Source organism: Mercenaria mercenaria, chromosome 3, assembly GCF_021730395.1.
Source record: "Mercenaria mercenaria strain notata chromosome 3, MADL_Memer_1, whole genome shotgun sequence".
Taxonomy (NCBI): Eukaryota; Metazoa; Mollusca; class Bivalvia; order Venerida; family Veneridae; genus Mercenaria; species Mercenaria mercenaria.
The window spans coordinates 13,498,565-13,525,528 of NC_069363.1; the positions used below are offsets into that span (position 1 = coordinate 13,498,565).

At 34.9% G+C, this 26,964-nt stretch overlaps 1 protein-coding gene across 4 annotated transcripts in view; it reads left to right on the forward strand.

Moving 5' to 3' along the window:
- The window catches only part of LOC123525401 (cAMP-specific 3',5'-cyclic phosphodiesterase 4C-like), an 831,602-nt gene that overhangs the window by 170,397 nt on the left and 634,241 nt on the right, over positions 1-26,964 (forward strand). Inside the window, exon 1 of one of the 4 annotated variants that reach the window (XM_053537896.1) lies at positions 25,964-26,067. The exons of the other annotated variants lie outside the window; for them this stretch is intronic. Coding sequence (XP_053393871.1) covers positions 25,979-26,067 — 89 coding nt within the window. The 5' untranslated portion in view covers positions 25,964-25,978. Of the gene's footprint in view, positions 1-25,963; positions 26,068-26,964 lie in introns of those variants that run through there. 4 annotated transcript variants of the gene reach the window in all.

Consider the following 26,964-nt stretch of genomic DNA (forward strand, 5'->3'; position numbering starts at 1 on the left):
TTCCAGAAGCTGTGAATCGAATACGACTCTTCCAATGATGTAATGCACATTTTCATTGGTCGGTGATAAAATAGTAGCCAGTCTCCGGTCGCCTAACAACAGATAGTTTTCAATGTTGCTATGCAATGGCGGAAAAACATGTAGTAAATGTTGCAATTCGAAGAAAAAAGAAATCCAATTTTACGTTTTTCTCTAAACATCCAAAAATAGCGGATGACGGAGAACAAATTTTCAAACAAAGATGACATGTCCCAGACCACTAGATTGCTCAATAGTGTAACCACTACGCAAGAATCAGGCGACAAACATTCATTCCATAGTAAATAACTGTCGCCAGTGTCGGACGTCTGTGGTTAGGTTTAGATAAAGATAAAAATATTATGACTTGTAATTATGTTTTAAGAACGGCGAAAGTAATACTTTGAACACTGATGTAAGGAAAGTGTTAAAAATATAGCCTTTTATTTCAAGTAAATCAAGTTTTTCTTTCATGGTCCCTGTTTTTAGCTCACCTGAGCACGAAGTGCTCAAGGTGAGCTTTTGTAATGGCCTTGTGTCCGTCGTCGTCCGTCATCCGTGCGTCGTCAACAATTTGACTGTTAACTCTCTAGAGGTCACAATTTTGGCCTAATCTTAATGAAACTTGGTCATAATGTTACCCTCAATAAAATCTTGGACGAGTTCGATATTGGGTCATCTGGGGTCAAAAACCAGGTCAAATCAAAGGAAAAGCTTGTTAACACTCTAGAGGTCACAATTTTAGCCCAATCTTAATGAAACTTGGTCAGAATGTTACCCTCAATAAAATCTTGGACGAATTCGATATTGGGTCATCTGGGGTCAAAAACTAGGTCATTAGGTCAAATCAAATGAAAAGCTTGTTAACACTGTAGAGGCCACATTTTTAGCCCAATCTTAATGAAACTTGGTCAGAATGTTACCCTCAATAAAATCTTGGACGAATTCGATATTGGGTCATCTGGGATCAAAAACTAGGTCACCAGGTCAAATCAAAGGAAAAGCTTGTTAACATTGTAGAGGCCACATTTATGACTTTATCTTCATGAAACTTGGTCAGAATGTTAATCTTGATGATTTCAGGGTCCAGTTTGAATCTGGGTCATGTAGGGTCAAAAACTAGGTCACCAGCTGAAATCAAAGGAAAAGCTAGTTAACACTCTAGAGGCCACATTTATGACCATATCTTAATGAAACTTGGTCAGAATGTTAATCTTTATGATCTTTAGGTCAAAATGTCAGGTGAGCGATATTGGACCTTCATGGCCTGCTTGTTTTCAAATGTCCCCAACTTTTTGCCTCAATAGGGCCCTTTGACCCCACTTAAAAGCATTTTTGGAATGAACACTGTTAGTGCATGGCCATGTTTCTCCTAGCATCAAACATGTCTATTGTAGTCAGCAGCTGTAAAAGTTTGATTGACAACTGACTCTCAAAGATGCTTTATAGTTATTGATTCACCCCAAATGGAAAGACACTTGAAAGAACTTTTGGTTTGTAACAACAATAGTTGTGTATAATGGAATTGTTGCAAAAGTCTTTGCCACTCTGTAAATTGTTTTATACAAAAATGGTAAAATCATCTTATATAGAATACAAATAATTTATCAAAAATGGTCAATACTCACTGGTGTAATGGAGACAATACAATTGTATTTAATATCATACTGTTTATTTAACATAGACAGTCCAGGTATTAATAATGCACTTGCTCTTAGATAGTATATGTGGGCTATATTGAAGTCAAGCATGTCTTTTTCTCTCTCTCTCTCTCTCTCTTTCTCTGTATGTCATATTCTCTCTATAATTATCTTCTTAACCCAGGTAACTAGATCCAAGGTCAAGGTCACAATTAGAGGTCAAAGTAATATTGCTTAACTTTGTTTCCTATCTGTAATTTTTAAACCGATAGAAAAAATTTCAAACTAACATCAAATATTTTTCTCATCAAGACAACATGCAAAATGTATAACCCAGATCAGATGTGTCTGCCCCATGTCTTATAAACCACTTGGAAGGTTCACATGAAATTAGCATCAATTAATTACCATATATAGACAATATGTAGAGCACACAGCCTTGGTCTCTAGGTCCAAAGTCTAAAAAAGCACTTCAAGGTCAAAGGTTAAATAGCTTAACATCTTATTTGTTCCATATCTTTTATACTTCTTGGAAGATTTTAAGATGTTATGCTCATCAAGACTATGTGCAGAGCGTCACTTTTTCCAAGGTCAAGGTCATTTAGACCCCATATCTTCTAAATCATTGGAATGAACATCCTAGATTAGTATTAATTGATCTGGAAGATATGCATAGTGCACAAGTCTTATCAAGGTCAAGGTCACGCTTTAAGGTCAAAAGTCAAGTAGCTCAAGTTTTTGTCCGCTCCATATTCTCTTTATAAAACTAGCATCGGGGATTAACCTTATCAAGACGACATGCAGAGTGCACAACCCAGGTCACTTAGGTTCACATTTAAAGGTCAGAGTTCATTATCACAACATTTTACTTCCCCTGTATCAATGCTGCATCATAATCACCTTTAGTGATAACTCTAGTTTGTTATGAAATGCATAGGTTCCATAACTCATATTTGTTTTTTCACAGAGTTAGGCTCTTATCTTAGCAATTGTATTCAGTGTAATCTGTTGTCTAATTGTGCATTATAAGTTGGGGAAGCTTTATGAATAAAAATATTGTCCTTTTTGTTATTGTTTATATTTACTTTTTTCATTGTTTTGACTTTTAAATGACAAGACTTTTTGATAGCCAAGCAATGCTGTCTTCTGACAGACTTTTGTTGCGTTGTTATGGTTATATTGAGGTATTTTTGGGGTGAATGCATAAAATATTCAATATATTTATTTTGAAGAATTACAACATTTAAAGACCCAGATACAATAGGATGCTAGCTATTTAATGTCTCACAAAACAATTGTAATTCACATAACTGCATTTATCTCCCGACTCTTAACAGTTAACACCGTAACTTCTCAACAAGGAGTTGTGGTCTAGTGGTTATGGTTGCCACTGGACCCTGAGGTCTTAGGTTCGAGCTCTACTAGGGTCATGACCATGCTTTCTCCTATGACACTAGTACTTTTCCAGGAAGCAGACTCATGAGTGATTCTAATAAGCTTCAAGCTTAAATAAATATGTATATATAAACTAAACTACACTAATCGTACGAGTATAGGTTGCACCTTTTTTTACCAAGATTCTGGTCAGGAAGGACTGATGCGACCTATACATGGATATAGGACAAGACTACATTTTTTCCCTGGCTCAAAAAATTAAGAAAATTGATCTTTGTTTACACTGCATAATTTTTATCTTTACATTGAAGAGAATTCGAAGGGAGTAACTACCTATGTCTTGGGCATAGGTAAAAGCTGGTATCCGTACCCATCGTCTTAAATAAATTTTGTATAAAATGTAAAATTAAGAGCTCCCGCAAAAGCTTTAAAGAAATGCTGTTTTTTATTAAAATATATTTTACAGTTGTCTTATACATGAATGTGACCTATACTTGTACGATTACTGTAACCTCTTACAGTTTAAAGAAAAGGTAACAGGTCTGTATTGAATTCACTTTGTATACACTAATGAATATAACCATGTGATTTTCTGTTACTGAACATGGCAGTAATTAAAATTGATTAGAAATGTTTTAAAAGCCTCAGCTCTGGACGAAAATGTAAAGATTTTTTCCTAAGGAAAAGAAAAATCTTTTTTAAAGGATGGTTTTTGTTTTTGCAAGGAGATATGACTTACAGAACACAAGTTTATTCCAAAAAGCAGTAATATTGATTAAATTTCTCTGGTATATAAAAGTTTATGTTTATTTAAATATTTCTGTTGTTTTCTGTGTATTTTCCCTGTATTTTGATGGCCTTATAGTTTGTATGAACAAGTAAACTATGATTTTATGCAGGTAATTACAACAACAATACTAACAAGAAATGTCTTTAAAAAAGACAAATTGTGAAGAGATAATAATGTTTGGCGTATGAAAAATTCAGAATTACAGAAACAGCTTATTTATTGGAATGAGTGGATTAAGGAAGGGGTGTTTGCTGGCCTGCAGATTAAGTAACTGGGTATTCATTTAGTTAAATTTAGTTATTTCAGCTTTGTGCAAAAATGTATAAATTTGTTCATTAGAAGTTTGATCTAAAGCTATATCCACTTATGATTTTTTAACCCCCAACCACTCGTGGTTGGGGGTTAAAGGAATGGTCTCCGTCCGTCCTAACAGTTGTGTCCGCTCCATATAACTTAAACCCCTTGAAGGATTTTCATGAAACTTGGGTCAAATTATCACCTCATCAAGACAATGTGCAGAACTCATAAGTCAGCCATGTCGGCTCAAGGTCAAGGTCACAACTCAAGGTCAAAGGTTTGAGCCTTCCATTTTGTGTCCGCTCTGTACCTTGAAGGATTTTCATGAAACTTGGGTCAAATAATCACCTCATCAAGACAATGTGCAGAACTCATGAGTAAGTCATGTCGGCTCAAGGTCAAAGGTTTGAGCCTTCCATTTTGTGTTCGCTCAGTATCTCCTAAACCCCTTGAAGGATTTTAATTTGACTTGGTTGCATATTGCTTGGAACATATTCATTGATGTTGTCATACATGGACTACAAAATATACTCAGCAATGTCAATGCTTCCACCCAATACCATCAACCCTTTCACTATCCATAACAGTGGCATGGGATATAGCTGTCTTTCAGACTGCCTTTTTATTTTGAATTTTGTCCTTAAATAAATGCTCCCTTTTGCAAAATGCAAAGTTTTTTTTAGGCAAGTTGTATTTTTAGCTCACCTGAGCAATGTTCAGGTGAGTTTTTCTGATCACTCAATGTCCAGCATCTGTTGTCTGCCTGTCTGTCAAAATTTAGCTTGTGTATGCGATAGACGCTGTATTTTTCAACTGATCTTCATGAAATTTGGTCAGAATGATTACCTTGATAAAATCTAGGCTGAGTTCGAAAATGGGTCATCTGGGGTCAAATACTAGGTCACTAGGTCAAATCAAAGAAAAACCTTGTGTATGCGATAGAGGCTGTATTTTTCAATTAATCTTTATGAATTTTGGTCAGAATGATTACCTTGATGAAATCTAGGCCAAGTTTGAAAACGGATCATCTAGGGTCAAAAACTAGGTCACTAGGTCAAATCAAAGGAAAAACCTTGTGTATGCGTTAGAGGCTGTATTTTTCAATATATCTTCATGAATTTTGGTCAGAATGATTACCTTGATGAAATCTAGGCCGAGTTTGAAAATGGGTTATCTGGGGTGAGAAACTAGGTCATTAGGTCAAGTCAAAGAAAAACCTTGTGTATGCGATAGAGGCTGTATTTTTCAAGTGATCTTCATCAATTTTGGTCAGAATGATTTCCTTGATGAAATCTAGGCCTAGTTTGAAAACGGATCATCTAGGGTCAAAAACTAGGTCACTAGATGAAATCAAAGGAAAAACCTTGTGTATGCGTTAGAGGCTGTATTTTTCAATTAATCTTCATGAATTTTGGTCAGAATGATTACCTTGATGAAATCTAGGCCGAGTTTGAAAATGGGTTATCTGGGGTGAGAAACTAGGTCATAGGTCAAATCAAAGAAAAACCTTGTGTATGGGATAGAGGCTGTATTTTTCAAGTGATCTTCATGAATTTTGGTCAGAATGATTTCCTTGATAAAATCTAGGTCAAGTTCAAAAATGGGTTATCTGGGGTCAAAAAGTAGGTCACTAGGTCAAATCAAAGGAAAAACTTGTATATGCGATAGAGGCTGTATTTTTCAATTGATCTTCCTGAAATTAAATCAAAATGATAACCTTAATAAAATCTAGGCCGAGATTGATAATGGGTCATCTAGGATCAAAAAGTAGGTCACTAGGTCAAACCAAAGAAAAACCTTGTGTATGCGATAGAGGCTGTATTTTTCAATTGATCTTCATGAATTTTGGTCAGAATGATTGCCTTGATAAAATCAAGGTCAAGTTTGAATATGGGTCATCTGGGGTCAAAAATTGGGTCACTAGGTCAAATCAAAGAAAAACCTTTTGTATGCGATAGAGGCTGTACTTATCATTTGATCTACCTGAAATTAAGTCAGAATGATTGCCTTGATAAAATCTAGGTCAAGTGCAAATATGGGACATTTTGGGTCTAAAAGTAGGTCACTAGGTCAAATCAAAGAAAAACCTTGTGTATGCGATAGAGGCTGTATTTTTCAATTGATCTTCATGAAATTTGGTCAGAATGATTGTCTTGATAAAATCTATGTTGAGTTTGATTATGGGTCATCTGGGATCAAAAAGTAGGTCACTAGGTCAAATCAAAGGAAACCCTTCTGTATGCGATAGAGGCTGTATTTTTCAACTGATCTTCATGAAATTTGGTCAGATTGATTACCTTGATGCAATCTAGGCCGAGTTTGAAAATGGGTCATCTGTGATCAAAAACTAGGTCACTAGGTTAAATCAAAGCAAAACCTTGTGTATGCGATAGAGGCTGTATTTTTCAACTAATCTTCATGAAATTTTGTCAGAATGATAGCCTTGATGAAATCTAGATCAAGTTTTGATATGGGTCATCTGGGTTTAAAAATAGGTCACTAGGTCAAATCAAGGAAAAAACTTGTGTATGCAATAGGGGCTGCATTTTACACTGGATTTTCATAAAATTTGGTCAGAATGGTTGCCTTGATGAAATCTGTGGATCAAAAACTAGGTCACTAGGTCAAATCAAAGAAAAACCTTGTGTATGCGTTAAAGGGTTATTTTTCAATTGATCTTCATGAAATTTGGTCAGAATGATAGCCTTGATGAAATCTAGGTCAAGTTCGAATATGAGTCATCTGGGGTCAAAAACTAGGTCACTAGGTCAAATCAAAGAAAATACTTATTTATACTCAAGATTTTTTGCTCCAATTTTAATGATAATTGGTCAGAATATTTTTTTTTCCATGAAATCACTCAGTCAAACATGTTTACACTGTTATGGTGTGTTTCTCAGGTGAGCGACCTAGGGCTATCTGGGCCCTCTTGTTAAAAATGCTTTATAATAACTGAACTTAATATTGACAGTTATCCAGAGAAAACTGATTAAATTGTGCAGTTAGCAATTGATAAGCTATCACTGTCAGCTGAAATGATTAGATTAATATATATAAATTATGGTTCAAGTATGTGTAAATTATCTCACCTGTCACATTAATTAAAATTACAGTAGTGATATGGTTTTGAATGTGTCTTTTAGCCATATTTGAAAGACATAATTACAGTTAAAACTACTGTAAAATTTGCTGTCTGCTAGCCTCATGTCTTATAGTCCCAAAACTGGTCTGTAATTTAATCACCCCCAAGAAGCAAGATCTTGCTGCGTCAATTTGCTCAGTATTTGCAAATAAAACAATTATTTTAATTAATAATTGATGGTAAATTTGGCGCTATGACATACTGTTTAATGCCAGTGAGATGCAAGACATTGACATGTTTTACTTGGAATCCAGATTAACACCTCGAAATTTTCAGTGTTTCAATGAAAATTATTTATGAATAAGATTTTGAATAAATGAAAATTCTGAATTGTCGGATAATTTCATGTGCAGTGGCCACACTATCCTTGTTTGAAAACATGTTGGCTGTGTAACTTTTAAACTGATCAAGATGTAGAGATAGTACCTTAGTTTTTCAAATCATAGGTATGAAGTTAAAAAGCTTTGAAATTAAGACAAATGTACATATATTTCTCAAAAATTGATACATTGACAATATTTTAACCAGAAGCGTAGAGTTATGAGCATTTAATATTTCCATGTAAAAGAAAATTTTGTGATCAAGGAAATGTAACTCTTCTTGGACCTGGAGAGCAGAAACATCAAAGGGACATAATAATGATGATATAGCGAATATTTTCTATTTGGGTGCATTTGATTTAACATTCAACTGTGATCTGGATTTCTAAATAAAGATCCATGATACTGTGTGCTAAAAATTTAGAACAACTGGGACAGTCCTTTAACAGCAAAAAGATGCTGTAGCAAAATGAAAATTGTTAAGCTCCAACTGGGACTCGAACCCAGGACCTCTCACACCTAAGGCAGACACTCTACCACTTCCCTATAACAGCAGTAGCTATAACTAGGCAGTTTAAGTGCACCGATTACATTACGTGAACTTGAACAGTTTTGTGACAATACCACATAATCGGCCTACTCCGGATTATCGGCGTATTCGCTTTGTTACCTAACGGCAATTTTTGTGTAAAGAAAATATAAAATCTAATACTGCAAAAGTTTTAATCGGTCAAAACTTCCCAAATTGCTCTGACATGCTTTTTAGAGTATGAACTTACTAACTGGTAGTACCAGTGAAATATAACTTACACTAAATCTTATATATTTGCCTTTTTAGCAGCTGGCGAATGGCAAAGACAGTGGGCTTTGTCCAAATGTAAGCAATTACTTTACCAGTTTCGAGTGGATATCAATTGATAGGAAATAACAATTACGAACTAAGGCCAGAGTTTTTTTTATCTTTCGTTTTACGGGAGATTTTTGAAAAATGAGCAGGGGGAGGAGGGAATAAAAATAAAAAGCTTGAAAGTCAGCATCTCGGAAAAAAATAAAAATAAAATAGAATTTTTTAAGAGTTTTTTTATTATGATGAACTTTCGTTCCAAGTTTTGTTTACTTGTGTTTGTGTCCAGTATTTAATATTGTGATGTATTGTTATGTTTTAAGACTATAAAAGCCATTTATACAGGATGAACATTGAATAAAAGTTTCATGCATACTTGTGAATAAACTGCTTCAGGCACTGTAACTCACACTGGCAAGTCTTTAAAATTCAGAAAGCTTGTTTTACTTAATTTAAGTGGAAGACAAAAATTATTTTATCTGTTACAACAGCCACTGTAAATTTCAGTGACAGCAAGTAAAGACTAAACACGTCTGGTATAAAGTGGCTTAGTAGTATAGTAGTTTTGGTGGTTTGGTTTGTTTGCATCTTCTGCTGTGTAACCTCTGCTTTTTATACATAATATTTACTTATTGTATCTTTCACCAGTATCATCTTTAACGAGCTAACTTTACAGTTTATGCCAGCTCATAATATACTGGATTTTATTAGCAAAATAAAGTATTTAATAACTTTGAATAACAGTCACAGTGCAGAGGGCAAGATTTTTTTTCAGTGATGAAAAATGAAAGATAATCTAGCAAAAAGTAATCTGAAAATTTACCTCATTTAACTCATTTGCACCTTTTTATAATACACTTAGTTCAAGTACTGAAGTTGCTTCTGTAATTTGCACCTTTTTATACTACACTAAGTTCAAGTACTGAAGTTGCATCACTTTTTGTCAAAATATTGTCTCCAATAAAAAGTATTCTTTATTATTCTTTATACACTTATGAATTCTATTGAAGTTACAAAAGAAATGGACCATCTGTCTGAGATTTTGCCAACACTACCAGCTGCTTTATGCCAGACAGTCCCAAGCCTGTGTAAAGTGTGAGGGGTCACCATTGAAATAAAAATGTAAAAAAAATCTGCTTTTACAAACATTTATTTGTTCTGCAAACAACTAATTAATGTTTTTAATAAAATTTAATGTCAAAGCACCTTTGATATTGTATTACCTTTCTATGGCAAACTTGTAAGTTGAATCTATTGAAAACAAAATGTGAGTAAGACAATCTTTAGACAATTTAATACTTTTAATATTGTCACTTTTATGAAATGAGTATTATGTACAATAGTATTATTTCCCGAAAAATATATATTTTGAAAAGTGTCTAAAAAAATTTGGACACAATCATCGTCCATCCACCCGTGTAGAAAGAGAGAAAAAAAAAAAAACGTTAAAGATTATCGGTAATTATTCAGTGATAAACTAAGTAATGTTGACCTTGTTTTCATGATCAATTTACACCCCCTTTAAGAGCTAAAAGAAGTGTGTCAGTATCTTGACATCTGAAGCGGAGATCAAAGCGGTATTTTTGCTCGAGATTGTCATGGCATAACGTCATGTTTTCGCGCCATGTGCATGTATCACTGTCTGATCGTACCACATCAGTTCTTAAAATTGCTGAGAAATAGAAATCAATAAAAAATTTCTTCTTTAATTTGTTATCAAAAGCGAATGTGCTATATCCCGTATAAAAGGTAAATGTCTCAAACGATAGTTACTAAGTGGATATCCTACCTCTGTGACCTATTTGCCCTTGAGGAATTTACATTATTGTTTGACAAGAAAAACTTTTAAATTGTTGGTCAAAAAATACATGTACAAAGATTCATTTAAAACTTATTAAAACCCGCAGTGACATCACATTGCTTTATTTTAAAATCGCATTTCTACTTACGTCACAAGGTCACGTAACCTATTCTGCCGCACTAACAGAAATCTGTTTGCCAAAAATCGTCTTACTCCATGTATTGTAATCGCAGCCGCTTTTTCATTATTTAAGATTTTTTTATTCTGTTTTTTTTGTACTTTCTGGTCAAAAGTCTGAATTTTAAGCCCATAGTATTCATCATTTATTTACTTTTAGAAAGAAATAAGTAACTAAGATCGCGCTGTTTGAATTTTTACAAATGATTATATGAAAATTCGACCGTTTTTATAGAATTTTGCCTACATTTCTGTCGATATCTTATTAAAATCATTATAGAAATCAAAAAGTATTATTTCTCAAGGGGTGTTGAAGACTTGAAGCGAAAATATTAAATAATGAATGCACTACGCACGGTTTTTGTGTACGTGTCGATGCAAATTAGATGTTACGATACTAAGGTCACACGTGCTTGTGGAATGGAAAATTACCGGCATGACGTTTTGATATCTTTACGATTCGCGGGTAAATTCCAGTCAATCCGGGTAGCGACTGAACCATCTCAAAGTTTGTTGACGTTTTGTAGATGTGATTTCTGAATTTTGGTAAAGTAAGGACGTAAAAAAACCACTCCCCCGATCGTCCGAGTACACAGCAAGGTCCACTCGTCCTACTCAGACTTAACTCGCCAATGCGAGCAGGCGAGTGGAATTTTACACCCTGTTAATGCCGATAAATGTGCGGCAAAACACGATATTTTGCACGCGTTAAACTCCCTTCCTGTGAAATTACGTCCAGGTGAATACACTAGTTATATTTTCTTTGGGGCTGTAAACAGCCGACCGGCGGAAAAAATAAAATAAAACTCGGGAAAATGAATTTTAATTTTATTCCACTTTTGCAATATTTAGGACCGGCGCTCCCGTAAAACGAAAAATAAAAAAACTCTGGCCTAAATACCTTTCTGCAACACAAGGAGTCATTAGCATTCACTGTCAATCAATATTACGACTAAGATCAACGATCATTCATTCATTCAAATAATTTATAGACAGAGTCCGTTGTTTACATTTTAAATCGTAACCGGTACTCTTGTAAAAACCACTTTTTTTGAAAAACCGAAGAATGCGAAGAGCTAAGGTACGGTCTCTACAAGATGTACCAGGGATAGCCATATACTGTACCAGGGATAGTTTCCACGAAGATAACATGCTCATGGATATAGGACAGTAATCCAGTAATTTTCACTTCAGTTTACTCTGTCTTACTTTAGTACAATGTATGCCCCTTTCGCATTATTCTCAGCATTTTCATTTACTTGAATCTTGGAATTTTGTGAATATTTCATATTGGTTGAACTTGTAGAAGAAATCCATAAAGGATAATGAAATAAAAAAAAGAAGAAATCCGTAAAGGATAATGAAATAAAAAATAGATATTAATGGTTGCTTTTGGTAGTGCTCATGGATTTCCAAGGCATGTAAAAGTCGCAGAAATTTATATTTATGATCTATATGTTTAGTTTTTGTTCTTATTTCCTGACTGATGTTTGAAAAGTTCTGTTTTGCTGACCATTTGTGATCAGCAACCATGCAGCTTTAAGCGATAACAGATACACTACAGAACAGACATATTAATATTTAAGAAATAATAAATCTGTTACTATATTTTATCAGTTAATAAAATATGAGCAGGAGTTAGGATGCGTAATAATTAAATTACGAGTGTGTAGCATGAGTGGCTTAATTATTCGCATTCGAACAACTGCTCATATTTTATTAACTGATAAAATTATTGGAACATAATTATTTATTATTTCGATTCTAATAACGCAAATAATTCGCATTTTACAGTACTACATTTTCAGTGTAATGCGTCATTCGGATCATAATTATGCAGTTACAATTTACCCCCAAGGTTAGAAAGTGTTGCATAGCCAATGGAACGTATAGATATTTGCCCCCCCCCCCCCCCATGAGTGGTGGGGGCATATAGATTTGGTCTTGTCTGTGCGTCTGTCTGAAGTTCGTGACACGCCTAGCTCAAAAAGTATTTGATACAAATTGATGAAACCTTGCATGAGCCTTTATCATGATATGAACTTGCACACCTCCTATTTTTCGTCTGGCTGCGCCCCCTATTTCCAGAGTTATGGCCCCTGAAATAGTCAAAAATGCACATTTCCACCTTGTGACACGCCTAGCTCAAAAAGAATTTGATGTAGATTCATGAAACCTTGCATGAGTCTTAATCATGATATGAACTTGTGCCCCTCCTATTTTTCATCTGGGTCTGCCCCCTATTTTCAGAGTTATGGCCCCTGAAGTAGTCAAAAATGCACATTTTTACCTTGTGACGCTCCTAGCTCAAAAGGTATTTAATATAAATTTATTAAACCTTGCATGAGTCTTTATCATGATATGAACTTGCGCACCTCCTATTTTTCATCTGGGTCAGCCCCCTATATCTAGAGTTATGGCCCCTGAAATAGTAAAAATGCACATTTTCACCTTGTGACACGCTTAACTCAAAAAGTATTTAATATAAATTTATTAAACCTTGCATGAGTCTTAATCATGATATGAACTTGCGCACCTCCTATTTTTCATCTGGGTCAGCCCCCAATATCCAGAGTTATGGCCCCTGAAATAGTCAAAATATGCACATTTTCACCTTGTGACACGCCTAACTCAAAAAGTATTTAATATAAATTTATTAAACCTTACACGAGTCTTTATCATGATAAGAACTTGTGCACCTTCAATTTTTTGTCTGCCTCCGTCCCCTATTTTCAGAGTTATGGCCCCTGAAATAGTGAAAAATGCACATTTTTACCTTGTGATGCACCCAGCTCAAAAAGTGTATGATATAAATGGATAAAAGCTTGCATGAGTCTTTATCATGATATCAACTTGTACACCTTCCAGTTTTTGGCTGGCTCCTTTCCCTATTTTTAAAGTTATGGCCCCTGAAATAGTAAAAAAAAATTCATATTTTCACCAAATCATGTGTGTAGCTGAAAAAGTATTTGATGCAAATTCATGAAACCTTGCTAGAGTCTGTATCATAATGTTACCTTGCACACTTGGCATTCTTCTTGAGAATCTTAGCGCTTATTAAAGAGTTATGGCCCTTGAAATAGCCAAAATAGTGGATTTTTTGTTTGTGATGCTCATAGCTCAAAAATATGTATGGCCTAGAACAATGAAACCTTTTCATAAAATGTTTGTTTAGGCTAAACCCCATTAAGACTGCAAACATTTGAATTATTTCCCCTTATTTGTGACAAATATACCAGTGGGGGGCACACCCTGTGTCCTACAGACATATTCTAGTTATTAGAATTTTGAAAAGTATTTATAAACTAGTTATCTAACAGCTCGCAAGTTATTTATGAACAGAATAATCAAATTAGGTTAGTTGACCCTGTGTTACTAGTTACAAGTTTAACTTTTATATGACGTTATATCATTATGACATCACACTTTATGCCATACATTTATGACGTCACCGCTGAATCATAATTGAGCTGATTGAGTTTGCTTGTAGAGATCAAAACGTGTTTTACGGGTATACACAGAAGTCAATATGACTTTTTATCATAGTTATGTTTTTGAAATCAACCGTTGGCCCTGAAATAATTCATATGGAATGGAACAGAAGTAGAATCTCTCATGTCATGATCGTAGGGGTGAAATTTAACAGCCAACCATATTTTAATCGTAGATTCATGTATAGGCGATTTCACTATATGTTTCTATAGCAATTGCTGCGGATCGTGTTAGAATTCCAGATCTTACCCTCTGGCTGATCAAGCTATTTGTTACCTTTTGTTTTGTATGAATGTAACATTATGAAAAGAATATAATTGATAGCAATTTAAAATCCAAAAGCATATTTACTTTCCGCTATATCTTGTGTACGTTTCTCTACTGTGAATGTAATGAATTAACTTTAATGTGATGTGAGTTTCTTATTTAAATGAAATACTTTGGTTTATTGTCTTAACATAGCTTTGATGTTTAGTGATAGGTCACTATTTGTATCCTATTTTACATAAAATGTAGTACAGGGGTGGTATAGTACGTCATCAACAGATGCGCGCAACACTTCCTGATGTGGCTTTTTTCTGTCAAAACACCTCGATTCGGTGAGTAAACTTGAGATTATTTAATTGGTAATGAATAGATTTGGAAATGAATATAGTCTAAAGTACCCGCACGTGTGTCTAGTTTATCACTGACGTTTGCATTTTTAGCTCACCTGAGCACGAAGTGCTCACGGTGAGCTTTTATGATCGCCCTTTGTCCGTCGTCCGTTGTCGTCCGTCGTCATCAACAATTTGACTGTTAACACTCTAGAGGTCACAATTTTTGCCCAATCTTTATGAAACTTAGAATGTTACCCTCAATAAAATTTTGGAAGAATTTGACATTGGGTCATCTGGGGTCAAAAACTAGGTCACCAGGTCAAATCAAAGGAAAAGCTTGTTAACACTCTAGAGGCCACACTTAAGACAGTATCTCTATGAAACTTAGTGAAAATGTTAAGCTTGATGATCTTTAGGTCAAGTTCAAATCTGGGTCAGGAGAGGTCAAAAACTAGGTCACCAGGTCAAATCAAAAGGAAAAGCTTGTTAACACTCTAGAGGCCACATCTTCCTGAAACTTGGTCAGAATGTTTGTCTTGATGATCTTTAGGTCAGAATGGAATCTTGGTCATATGGAATCTAAAACTAGGTCACCAGGTCAAATCAAAGGAAAAGCTAGTTAATACTCTAGAGGCCACAATTATGACCATATCTTTATGAATTTTGTTCAGAATGTTAATCTTGATAATATTTAGGTCAAGATCAAATCTGGGTCAGGTGGGGTCAAAAACTAGGTCACCAGGTCAAATCAAAGGAAAAGCTAGCTAACACTCTAGAGGCCGCATTTATAACCGTACCTTAATGATACTTGGTCAGAATGTCAATCTTGATGATCTTTAACTCAACTTTAAATCTGGGACAGGTGGGGTCAAAAACTAGGTCACCAGGTCAAATCAAAGGAAAGGCTAGTTAACACTCTAGAGGCCACATTTATGACCATATCTTAATGAACTGTGGTCAGAATGTTAACCTTGATGATCTTTAGGTCAAATTTAAATCTGGGTCATGTGGGGTCAAAAACAAGGTCACCAGGTCAAATCAAAGGTAAAGCTTGTTAACACTCTGTAGGCCATATTTATGATAATATCTCTATGAAACTTGGTCAGAATTTTAACCTTGATGATCTTTAGGTCAAATTCAAATCTGGGTCATATGCGGTCAAAAACTAGGTCACCAGATCAAATCAAAGGAAAAGCTAATACTCTAGAGGCCACATTTATGACCATATCTTAAGAAACTTGATCAGAATGTTAACCTTGATGATTTTTAGGTCAAGTTCGAATCTGGGTCATGTGGAATGTGACCTACTGACCTACTTTCTTGTTTTTAGCTCACCAGAGCACAAAGTGCTCAAGGTGAGCTATTGTGACCGGTCATTGTCCGGCGTACGTCGGCGTCCGTCGTGTGTCAACATTTGGCTTGTGAACACTCTAGAGGCCACATTTGTAGACTAATCTTTATGAAACTTGGTCAGAATGTTAGTCTTGATGATCTCCTGGTCAAGTACGTAACTGGGTCATGTTCGGTCAAAAACTAGGTCAGTAGGCCAGATCAAAGGAAAAGCTTGTGAACACTCTAGAGGCCACATTTGTGACCCAATCTTAATGAAACAATGTTTGTCTTGATGATTTCTAGGTCAAGTTTGAAACTGGGTCATGTGAGGTCAAAAACTAGGTCAGTAGGCCAGATCAAAGAAAAAGCTTGTGAACACTCTAGAGGCCGCATTTTTGACCCAACCTTTATGAAACTTGGTCAGAATGTTTGTCTTGATGATCTCTAGGTCAAGTTTGAAAGTGGCTCATGTGGGGTTAAAAACTAGGTCAGTAGGTCAGATCAAAGGAAAAGCTTGAGAACACTCTAGAGGCCACATTTGTGACCCAATTCTTATTTAACTTGGTCAGAATGTTTGTCTTGATAATTTCTAGGTCAAGTTCGAAACTGGGTCATGTGGGGTCAAAAACTAGGTCAGTAGGCCAGATCAAAGGAAAAGCTTGTGAACACTCTAGAAGCCAATGTTTTGACTCAGTCTATGAAATTTTGTCAGAATGTTTGTCTTGATGATTTCTAGGTCAAGTTCGAAACTGGATCATGTGGGGTCAAAAATTAGGTCAGTAGGCCAGATAAAAGGAAAAGCTTTTGAACACTCTGGAGGCCACATTTGTGACCCAATCTTAATGAAACTTGGTCAGAATGTTTCTCTTGATGATCTCTAGGTCAAGTATTAATCTGGGTCATTTAGGATCAAAAACAAGGTTACATGGTCAAATCAAAGGAAAAGTTTGTGAGCACTCTAAAGGCTACAGCCTTGACTCAATCTTTATGAAACTTGGTCAGAATGTTTGTCTTGATGATCTCTAGGTTTAGTTTGAAACTGGCTCATGTGGGTTAAAAAAACCAGGTCAGTAGGCCAGATCAACTCTGGTGAGCGATATATAGGGCCATCATGGCCCTCTTGTTTAAGATACAGCCTTGAAATTGGATGACATTTACAGTTTTGCACACCGGTCTTAAAACTGACTTTCAGTGACCAGTAATGTGACCTACTGACTACTTTCTTGTTTTTAGCTCACCTGAGCACGAAGTGCTCAAAGGTGAGCTTTAGTGATCGCCCTGTGTCCGTCATCTTGTCGTCGTCAGTCCGTCGTCAACAATTTGACTGTTAACACTCTAGAGGTCACATTTTTGGCCCAATCTTAATGAAACTTGGTCAGAATGTTACCCTCAATAAAATCTTGGACGCGTTCGATATTGGGTCATCTGGGATCAAAAACTAGGTCACCAGGTCAAATCAAAGGAAAAGCTTGTTAACACTCTAGAGGTCACAATTTTGGCCCAAACTTAATGAAACTTGGTCAGAATGTTACCCTCAATAAAATCTAGGACGAGTTCGATATTGGGTCATCTGGGGTCAAAAACTAGGTCACCAAATCTAATCAAAGGAAAAGCTTGTTAACACTCTAGAGGTCACATTTTTGGCCCAATCTTAATGAAACTTGGTCAGAATGTTACCCTTAATAAAATCTAGGACGAGTTAGATATTGGGTAATCTGGGGTCAAAAATTAGGTCACCAGGTCAAATCAAAGGAAAAGCTTGTTAACACTCTAGAGGTCACAATTTTGGTCCAATCTTAATGAAACTTGATCAGAGTATTATCCTCAATAAAGTATTGGACAAGTTAGATATTGGGTCATCTGGGGTCAAAAACTAGGTCACCAGGTCAAATCAAAGGAAAAGCTTGTTAACACTGTAGAGGCTGCATTTATGACTGTATCTTCATGAAACTTGGTCAGAATGTTAATATTGATGATCTTAAGGTTCAGTTTGAATCTGGGTCATGTAGGATCAAAAACTAGGTCACCAGGTCAAATCAAAGGAAAAATTAGTTTACACTGTAGAGGCCACATTTATGACTATATCTTAAAGAAACTTGGTCAAAATGTTAATCTTGATGATCTATAGCTGAAGTTCAAATCTGGGTTAAGTGAGGTCAAAAACTAGGTCACCAGGTCAGATCAAAGGAAAAGCTTGTTAACACTCTAGAGGCCATATTTGTGTCTGTATCTTCATGAAACTTAGTCAGAAAGTTAAACTTGATGATCTTTAGGTCAAGTTCAAATCTGGGTCATGTCGGGTCAAAAACTAGGTCACCAGGTCAAATCAAAGGAAAAGCTAGTTAACATTTTAGAGGCCACATTTATGACCATATCTTAATGAAACTTGGTCAGAATGTTAATCTTGATGATCTTTAGGTCAAATTAAAATCTGGGTTAGGTGGGGTCAAAAACTAGGTCACTAGGTCATATCAAAAGAAAAGCTTGTTAACACTGCAGAGGCCACATTTATGACTGTATCTTCATGAAACTTAGTCAGAATGTTAAACTTTATGATCTTTAGGTCAAGTTCGAATCTGGGTCATGTCGGGTCAAAAACTAGGTCACGGGGTCAAATCAAAGGAATAGCTAGTTAACACTTTAGAGGCCACATTTATGACCATATCTTAATGAAACTTGGTCAGAATGTTAATCTTGATGATCTTTAGGTCAATAGGTCAGGTGAGCGATACAGGGCCTTCATGGCCCTCTTGTTTAAGATATAGCTTTGAAATTTGGATGTCATGTACAGTTTTGCATACCGATCGTAAAACTGACGTTCATTGACCATAAATGTGACCTATTGACCTACTTTCTTAATATTTTAGCATTAGTTTGACATTTGAAACCTGTAGCTCATATTACTCAGGTGAGTGATCCAGGGTCATCATGACCCTCTTGTTCAAGAAAGTCTTCCGTTTAAGAGAACATTCCTGCACAATGCACTTCATGGAAACACTTCCCTATCAACCACACCATATTATATCGCATAGAAAGAGTTTTCATGCATTTCTAACTACTCAAAGCCTTGATATAGCAAACAGAGGTCATTGATACCTTGGTTAATTTTCAAAATCTAAACTTTCCAAGAAATCAGTAATATAAAAATTCTGTTATGTCAGTAATATACAGTGCTGGGTGAAAGCATTTCATTTAACCCTTTACCGCACAGAACAGAAGCCAAAAAAAAACTCCTTTACATAACACTGATAAGTGATAATCAATAATCAATAATTGGTATATGGCTGATAAGCCTGACTGTCTTATCTGAACAGAGGTGTTGGCATTATTTTGTGATTACACACACTTATGTTAATAATATCATCATTTTAATATTTTCTGTAAGTTTGACATTATTTTTGTCAATATAAAGATTATAGTAATTTAAATTCTCTTTCCCATGATACAAAATTCATTGTAGTTTCTCTTTGTGCTTCGAAGATATAAGGTGTTTAAGTAAGGGAAATATATTTTTAGGCATAACTTTCTGTTTTGGATTGGTTTCAAACTGAAATTCATATAATTAAAAATTTTTAGAGTTTGATTTATAGTCTATAGACTCATCTGCTGAATACTGAATCGGTATGTTTTTACATAAAAAACGACTTTCGTACTGAATAACACTACATAAATAACGGATTGTTACATCATTGAAAGTACAAAATTTTTGTCAAAAAGATCGCTGATCTCGAGGCTCGTAACCGAAAAGTACTTGGGCTAAAGATAAAAAATTTTTTAGATAATATTACGTAATATTTTGATGATCCATCGCCAGTAAACCACGGATGACTTCCGCTGCAATTAACTCTTGGGGTGTCATAAAATATTTGCAAGTCGCAGTCTTTCTGTTTTGATAAACACTTCCTGTTACATAAGGCCATAAATTCCAAGCCATCGTAAACACAGATTGTTGTTTATGGGAACTCCCGCATATATTACGTGTGACCTTCATGATCTTACACATTTAAAAATTATTAGGTGTTAAATGGTTGTTATTTTTAGAATGAGGAAAGTCCCGCGAACCGGCCAGTTGCAAGTAGCATCGTGCACATGTAGGAAAAAACCCCTGTGTCTTTGGTTGCAAAGTACTTGATTAATTTAAATAATAACCACATGATCTTTTACGTAAATAATGATGATGAAATCCCAGACTTTGCATTAGTAAACATCCAGAATTCATTTCTTTAGGAAAAGAATGAAAATAAAGCGATATACGTTTTTGTTCATTAAGGCAGATACTCGATAATATACGTTTTTATCAGGTAATCGATAAGACTCGGATCAATACGTATCTGTTTGGTAATCAGTAGATACGGGGATAAACGTATCGGTGTGGTAAAGGATTGACTTGGAAGGGCTATGTTTATAACACATTTGCTCTTTCTTTTTCAGACCACAACGGAAACCCCCGAGATATTCCGTAACTGTTTATCAGAATTAAATTATGAAGCCAGACACTTGGGGTTCAGCAGTGTGATATCCGTGGACAGATGAACATAAGCTGCATATAATATACATTCCTCGGGAACAAATTACACGTCAAAAACATCAGAATTAAAGAAATGAAGACCACAAACGTAGTCGTCGTTTGAGATTTACTCATTCCTGAAAGAATGTGGCAATATGTACAGACACCGTTTAAAACAGCTTACTGTTACCTGTGATCACTACTGAACCATATTTAGCTATGAACAGCTTTTGTAGACGAAATTGTGATTTTTTATATTTTTGTCTCGTCTGTCTGTGTTGAAGTCACTATTAGTTACATTGCTTGTTGGTGACAGGATACGGGATATACCCTGTCGAGGAAATCCATATCAGGCGAGAGCGAAGGTCGAGCCTGATACGGATTTCTGAGACAGCGTATATCCCGTATCCTGTCACCAACAAGCTGTGTAATGATTTTATCTTGCCGACTACCCTTTACTTACTTGCTATAATCAACACATTTTGTAAATTAACAAAGCTACTTACAGTGCAGACTGGAATCCTACAATCATTTGTTTGGTCATCATGTTTTGTTTATAGTTGATTTACACCAGCCATAAAATGCACAATGACCTGTGTTTTGGTTAAATCACAAAACACAAAAGCTCATTTACACAGGTTATGAACTGGTTTAGATCAGAAACACTAAAAAAACTTTTTGTTCCATCCCTTCGAAAGTCACCAGATTTCATGATGTCACAAATATCTTGATACTTCGGCTTTCATCCCGTTTCCTGTTAAATCATTTATCTTGCACGTAGATTAAATGATCCTACAACAAACTGCTGAGTAACAAATATGTCGATTCCTTTATTTTACGATGATTTAACTTAAAACAAGATTTCAACATCCATGTATCACATACAGAGTTATTTCGCTTTTACGGCTAACTTTTGTCAAACTTCATGAGCCTCAACTTAAGTAGAATGAAATCGGCAAGAAAACACTAAATTTACTCTCTGAAACAATACTATCGCTGGACTAATAAATAATCTGACTTGATTCAAATACGCCGGCAGCGTGGCAGCCATTTTGTTTGAATCAAAATTCATAACTGAAATATACTAGCAGGATATGGAATATATCCTGTCTCTACGTGACATCTATTGACCAATAGAAATGCAAGAACTGTGTAAGGGTTTGGATAAAAAAAAAGTCATTAAAATTACCAAATTTAAATAATATTTTATACAGCAACATTTTCAACGACTGAACATTTCAATTAATTTAGATTGCAAGTAAAATTGTTCTACTACTGTTCAAGCACACTAAGATAGATCGTGGGTTTTAACATGCAAGTGGCTGCACTAAGATTTACCAGCAAAATCTGAACATTAGTGATTATTAAATCCTGAACCGCTTTCAATTCAGTAGTGTAGATTCAATCGATGTCCCTTTCTGTTGAGTGATAATTATAATTTAGTTGCATTCACTCTTGTTCTTTCCTAGCGCACATCTAAAACCCCTTCAATCATTGAAGAAAATTTCATTGGTGCGATACAGTCATTTCTAATTTTTTCAGAGCAGTTGTGATGAACATGTGGTCCCTGAAACGTTAAAATTTTTAAAATGCTTTCAAAACAAGAAAAAGTAGCATATTATTGAACACTATGATGCATTGGTGCGGCTAAAAGGCTGCGCCATTTAATAAAACAACATATGAAAATGGTTTAACTACATAATTTTGTTTTACTTAGCATGATATAATTAATGCATGTTCTTATTTGTCTCATCAAGACTTGCCTTCAACTCAACTTCAGAATCAATACCATCATACTTGACCATTTTCGATGACCCGCCATATATATTTATCATTAAAAATAATTAGAGTAACAAGTTAGCTAAAGGTTTCCAAAATACTATCAAAGCTTTCTATTTAGAGTGGATTCTAAATGTAATTATGTGTTAAAGTCCCTATTTAACTAACTCTGATTAAAATTTATATCAACTGTAAAATTAATGGAATTAAATCAGTTATTTATATCCATACAGACATAGTTGTGTTTGGTACGGAAACCTAGTGTCAATTATTCCGTTAGAAGATGTTCTCCACTTCTCAAAGTGTTATGTCGTACAGCTTTTTGAATATCATACGTCAATTATGTCATTCATGTCAGTCACTCAGCAAGCCTTTTTAACATATATTGAAATTTCAGTTGATGCAGACTAGAAATTTTGTCTCCGTTTTCATCTTTCCTACACCTAAAATGACAAATATAAGGAAATGTAGAGAACATATAACATACATGATATGCACGTTTATAGTATACAACAAATGTTGAAGATGTGCTTTGTTCTTTCAATAATATCTTAAAATGCTTAAAAGCAAACACTGTTACAATTTGTTCATACAATTAATAGAATGTTAGGTATGAGTGATACCATTTATATGAGCCATCTCGATTTTAGTCATGCTGGAAATTGGTGAGCCGGGAAATGCATCAATTCAGCTGGTGAACCGGGAAGGCCAAATTTCTTAGAAAGTTTAAATTCCGATTACTAATCAAGGTATCACTGACCTCTTTTTTCCATAACCGAACACCCCTCAAGGCTTTGATTTGTTAGAAATGCATGAAAACTCTTTTTATGCAATATAATATGGTGTGGTGGATGGGGAAGTATTTCCATGAAGTGCATTGTGCACGAATGTTCTCTTAAATGGAAGGCTGTCTTGAAAAATGCAAACGTCAATGATAAACTAGACACACATGCGGGTACTTTAGACTATTATTATGTCATTTTCAAATTTATTTGTTATCAATATAATTATCGCAAGTGTACTCACTGAATCGAGTTGTTTTGAAAGAAAAAAGCCTCATCGGGAAGTGTTGTGCACACCTGTTGATGACGTACTATACCACCCCTGTAGTATAGAACTCCGGTCAAGTGATTCCATAAAAAAAAACTGGAAAGCCAAGTAATTCTTAGGTATACCTTTTAAGGCTTGATAAATTATTTATTTGTTTTTGATACCATGTTTTTGATATAAATATGTGCAAGAGATACAGTGCCTTTTCTTCTTTTTATGCCACCGAAGGTGGGCATATTAAAATCGCACTGTCCGTCCGTCCATCCATGTGTGCGTCGGAGTTCTTGCCTGGGCTGTAACTCTGCCATCCATAAAGGGATTTTGAAATAACTTGGCATGAATGTTCACCATAATAAGACGACATGTCTTGTGCAAGACCCAGACCCCTAGCTTCAAGGTCACACTTAGAGGTCAAAGCTTAACAGGGTCTGTTTCATGTCCGGTCCATAACTCTGCCATCCATGAAGGGATTTTGAAATAACTTAGCATAAATGTTTACCATAATTTGTAGATGTGTCATGCGCAAGACTCAGACCCCTAGCTCCAACATCAAGGTTACACTTAGAAGTCAAAGGTTAACAGGTGTCGGGTTCATAACTCTGCCATTCATCAAGGGATTTTGAAATTACTTGGCATAAATGTTCCCCATAATGAGATGTGTCATGCACAAGATCCAGACTCCAAGCTCTAAGGTCAAGGTCACACTTAGAGGGTAAAGGTTAACATGGTTTGTTTCTTGTCCAACTCTTAACTCTGCCATTGATGAATGGATTTTAAAATTGTTTGGTATAAATGTTCCCTAAAATGAGATGACATGTCATGCTCAAGACCCAGACCCCTAGCTCCAAGGTCAAGATCACACTTAGAAGTTAAAGGTTAACATGGTCTTTTTCTGGTCTGGTCCTTAACTCTGCCATTTATCAAGGGATTTGAAAATAATTTTACACAAATGTTAACCATACTGAGAAGGTGTGTTGCGTTTATGACCTGAGTCTCTCAGGTCAAGGTCACAAAATGATTCATACCTAAACTAACTATATTCTGGCATATTTTGCGCAGAAAACTGTAGCATTCTTGGGCACGCTTTGGGGGCATTTGTCACTAATAGTGACAGCATTTTATTCTATCTTTCAAAAGACTTAATATATGAACACAGTTTTTGATATATGAAAAAAAAATCAAATTTTGTGATAAAGTACAGCTTGAAATATACAGATTGCTTTATCATGGGCAAATATCTCAGAAATAGCACACTGTGAGACCTATATATCTTATTTAATAAATGGCTGAATTTTCGTAGAATATCATTACATTTTTTTTAAAAATCATTATATACTAAGTTGCATAGTTGAAGCAAATTCAGCGGTAGATTTTTTTTTTAATCTGAATATGTCAGAACATCTGAGTTTGAGGAATTCTCTTAAAAGGAGATAAAAAGAAAATTCATAAATTACTAAATGGTAGTTTTCTGATAAAAATATAATAGTAACTTTCATTTTTTAACATGAGACTTTACCAGAATGTTTGAACAATATAAAATTTGCAAATATATTGCTTAAAAAGATTAAAGGGACTTACAAACTAAACAGTATTTTTCAGATATTATGAATGCAAATTTAACGGCAGTACAGTTAATCACTATTAAGTTAGACTCCTTTCATGGGTTGACACAAAAGTAATGCAATGACGTCTTGGTTTATCCCCATGGTAAGATATTATTTACCAAAAAATATGCTTTTGATAAAGCCCTTCAAAGTATTAAAGAATATCTATTAATCTGTTTTTAAACACATAATCTGGATTATTATGTTGACTGATTTTTTTTTTCAATAATAATTATCAGGATTTACAAAATTTGTCATTAGCAGGTCATGTATCATTAAGTTATACATTATACAAAGGATTATACAATTGTAATACACACGTTTTATTTTGTGTATCATTTTGACGCAAAAAAGGTTTTTAGAAAATCGTAATTAAAACAGTCGATGATTGATCAAGGATTTATTCTCGCAATTTTCTGGATTTGTATTCAACATGGAGACAAGAAAAAGGAAATGAACGAGATATTTTTTTTATTATAGTGATGATTACGCTGAATAGAACATTTCATCGATTAATACATCCACAGGTTGATTGAACTTAGATTGTTACCCAATTTATTGAAAACGGAATGCTTAAGGACACGCACCCGATGACTGGATGTTCTGATCACTTTACGTGTCTCCGAGTGGCTATGAATTGAATCCGTGATGTTTGATTGATCGTGATTTTTGTAACATTTGCAAGCACCAGTATATGCAAAAATTGATTAGCAATTGATTTAAATAATAAGAAAATCATGTACCTTGCTCTGAGTCAATTAAGTTACATCTATTCAAGATCATGTGCCAATTGGAGGCATAATAAAGAATAGAGGTATTTTTCTACATCATTTGTAAAGGTCTTATTACCTTTAAAGGCATAATTAACTATAGTAAGCAGATCTTTAAATTTAAGTGATGTCTATTCAAAATCTCAGTTAATGTAATTTTGATCATTCAGCCCAAGTCTGAGTCTAGCATTTTACATAGATTCTATCTGTAAATTTTAAAAGGAGTTGACATTTCATGGAATAATGCACTGATGTAGGGCATTCCGATAAGATTTTAAGAAACTTTCTAAAACTTGTAGGAAACGATTGATTCCTCTTTGAATTCAAAAAACAATTTAGATGATCTGAGGGTTTGAAGAATTTCAGTCTGTACAAATATAGAATATTTATGCATCAGTGTTTGGAATATAAGTTGTGAAGCATGTCATCAAGTCTGTGGAAAACCCTGTTGAAGCAGAAATTGCGACCTATAAGTGAGAAGTTTCGAGGAAAATCTGATAAACAGACAAGGTAGGGAGCTTTAAATTGCCTGTGTTTTTGTTTGTTTGTTATAAGGCCGTTAGAATATAGTTTATTCTCAATTGAGTAGGGAATATATTTTAAACTAGTACATGTAGAAAAACATGCAAAGTATATAAATGTAATACTCCCTTTACAATGTACTATTTATGTAGTACAGACAGTGAATGTTCCTGTTACAGTGTACTATTTATGTAGTACAGACAGTGAATGTTCCTGTTACAGTGTACTATTTGTGTGGTACTGACAGTGAATGTTCCTGTTATAGTGTACTATTTGTGTAGTACAGACAGTGGATGTTCCTGTTACAGTGTACTCTTTGTGTGGTACTGACAGTGAATGTTCCTGTTACAGTGTACTATTTGTGTAGTACAGACAGTGAATGTTCCTGTTGCAGTGTACTATTTGTGTGGTACTGTCAGTGTATATTTCTATTGCAATGTACTATTTGTGTAGTACAGACAGTGAATGTTCCTGTTACAGTGTACTATTTGTGTGGTACTGACAGTGTATATTCCTACTGCAATGTACTATTTGTGTAGTACAGACAGTGAATGTTCCTGTTACAGTGTACTATTTGTGTGGTACTGACAGTGTATATTCCTATTGCAATGTACTATTTATGTGGTACAGACAGTGAATGTTCCTGTTACAGTGTACTATTTGTGTAGTACAGACAGTGAATGTCCCTGTTACAGTGTACTAGTACAGACAGTGAATGTTCCTGTTACAGTGTACTATTTGTGTGGTACTGACAGTGTATGTTCCTACTGCAATGTACTATTTGTGTAGTACAGACAGTGAATGTTCCTGTTACAGTGTACTATTTGTGTGGTACTGACAGTGTATATTCCTATTGCAATGTACTATTTATGTGGTACAGACAGT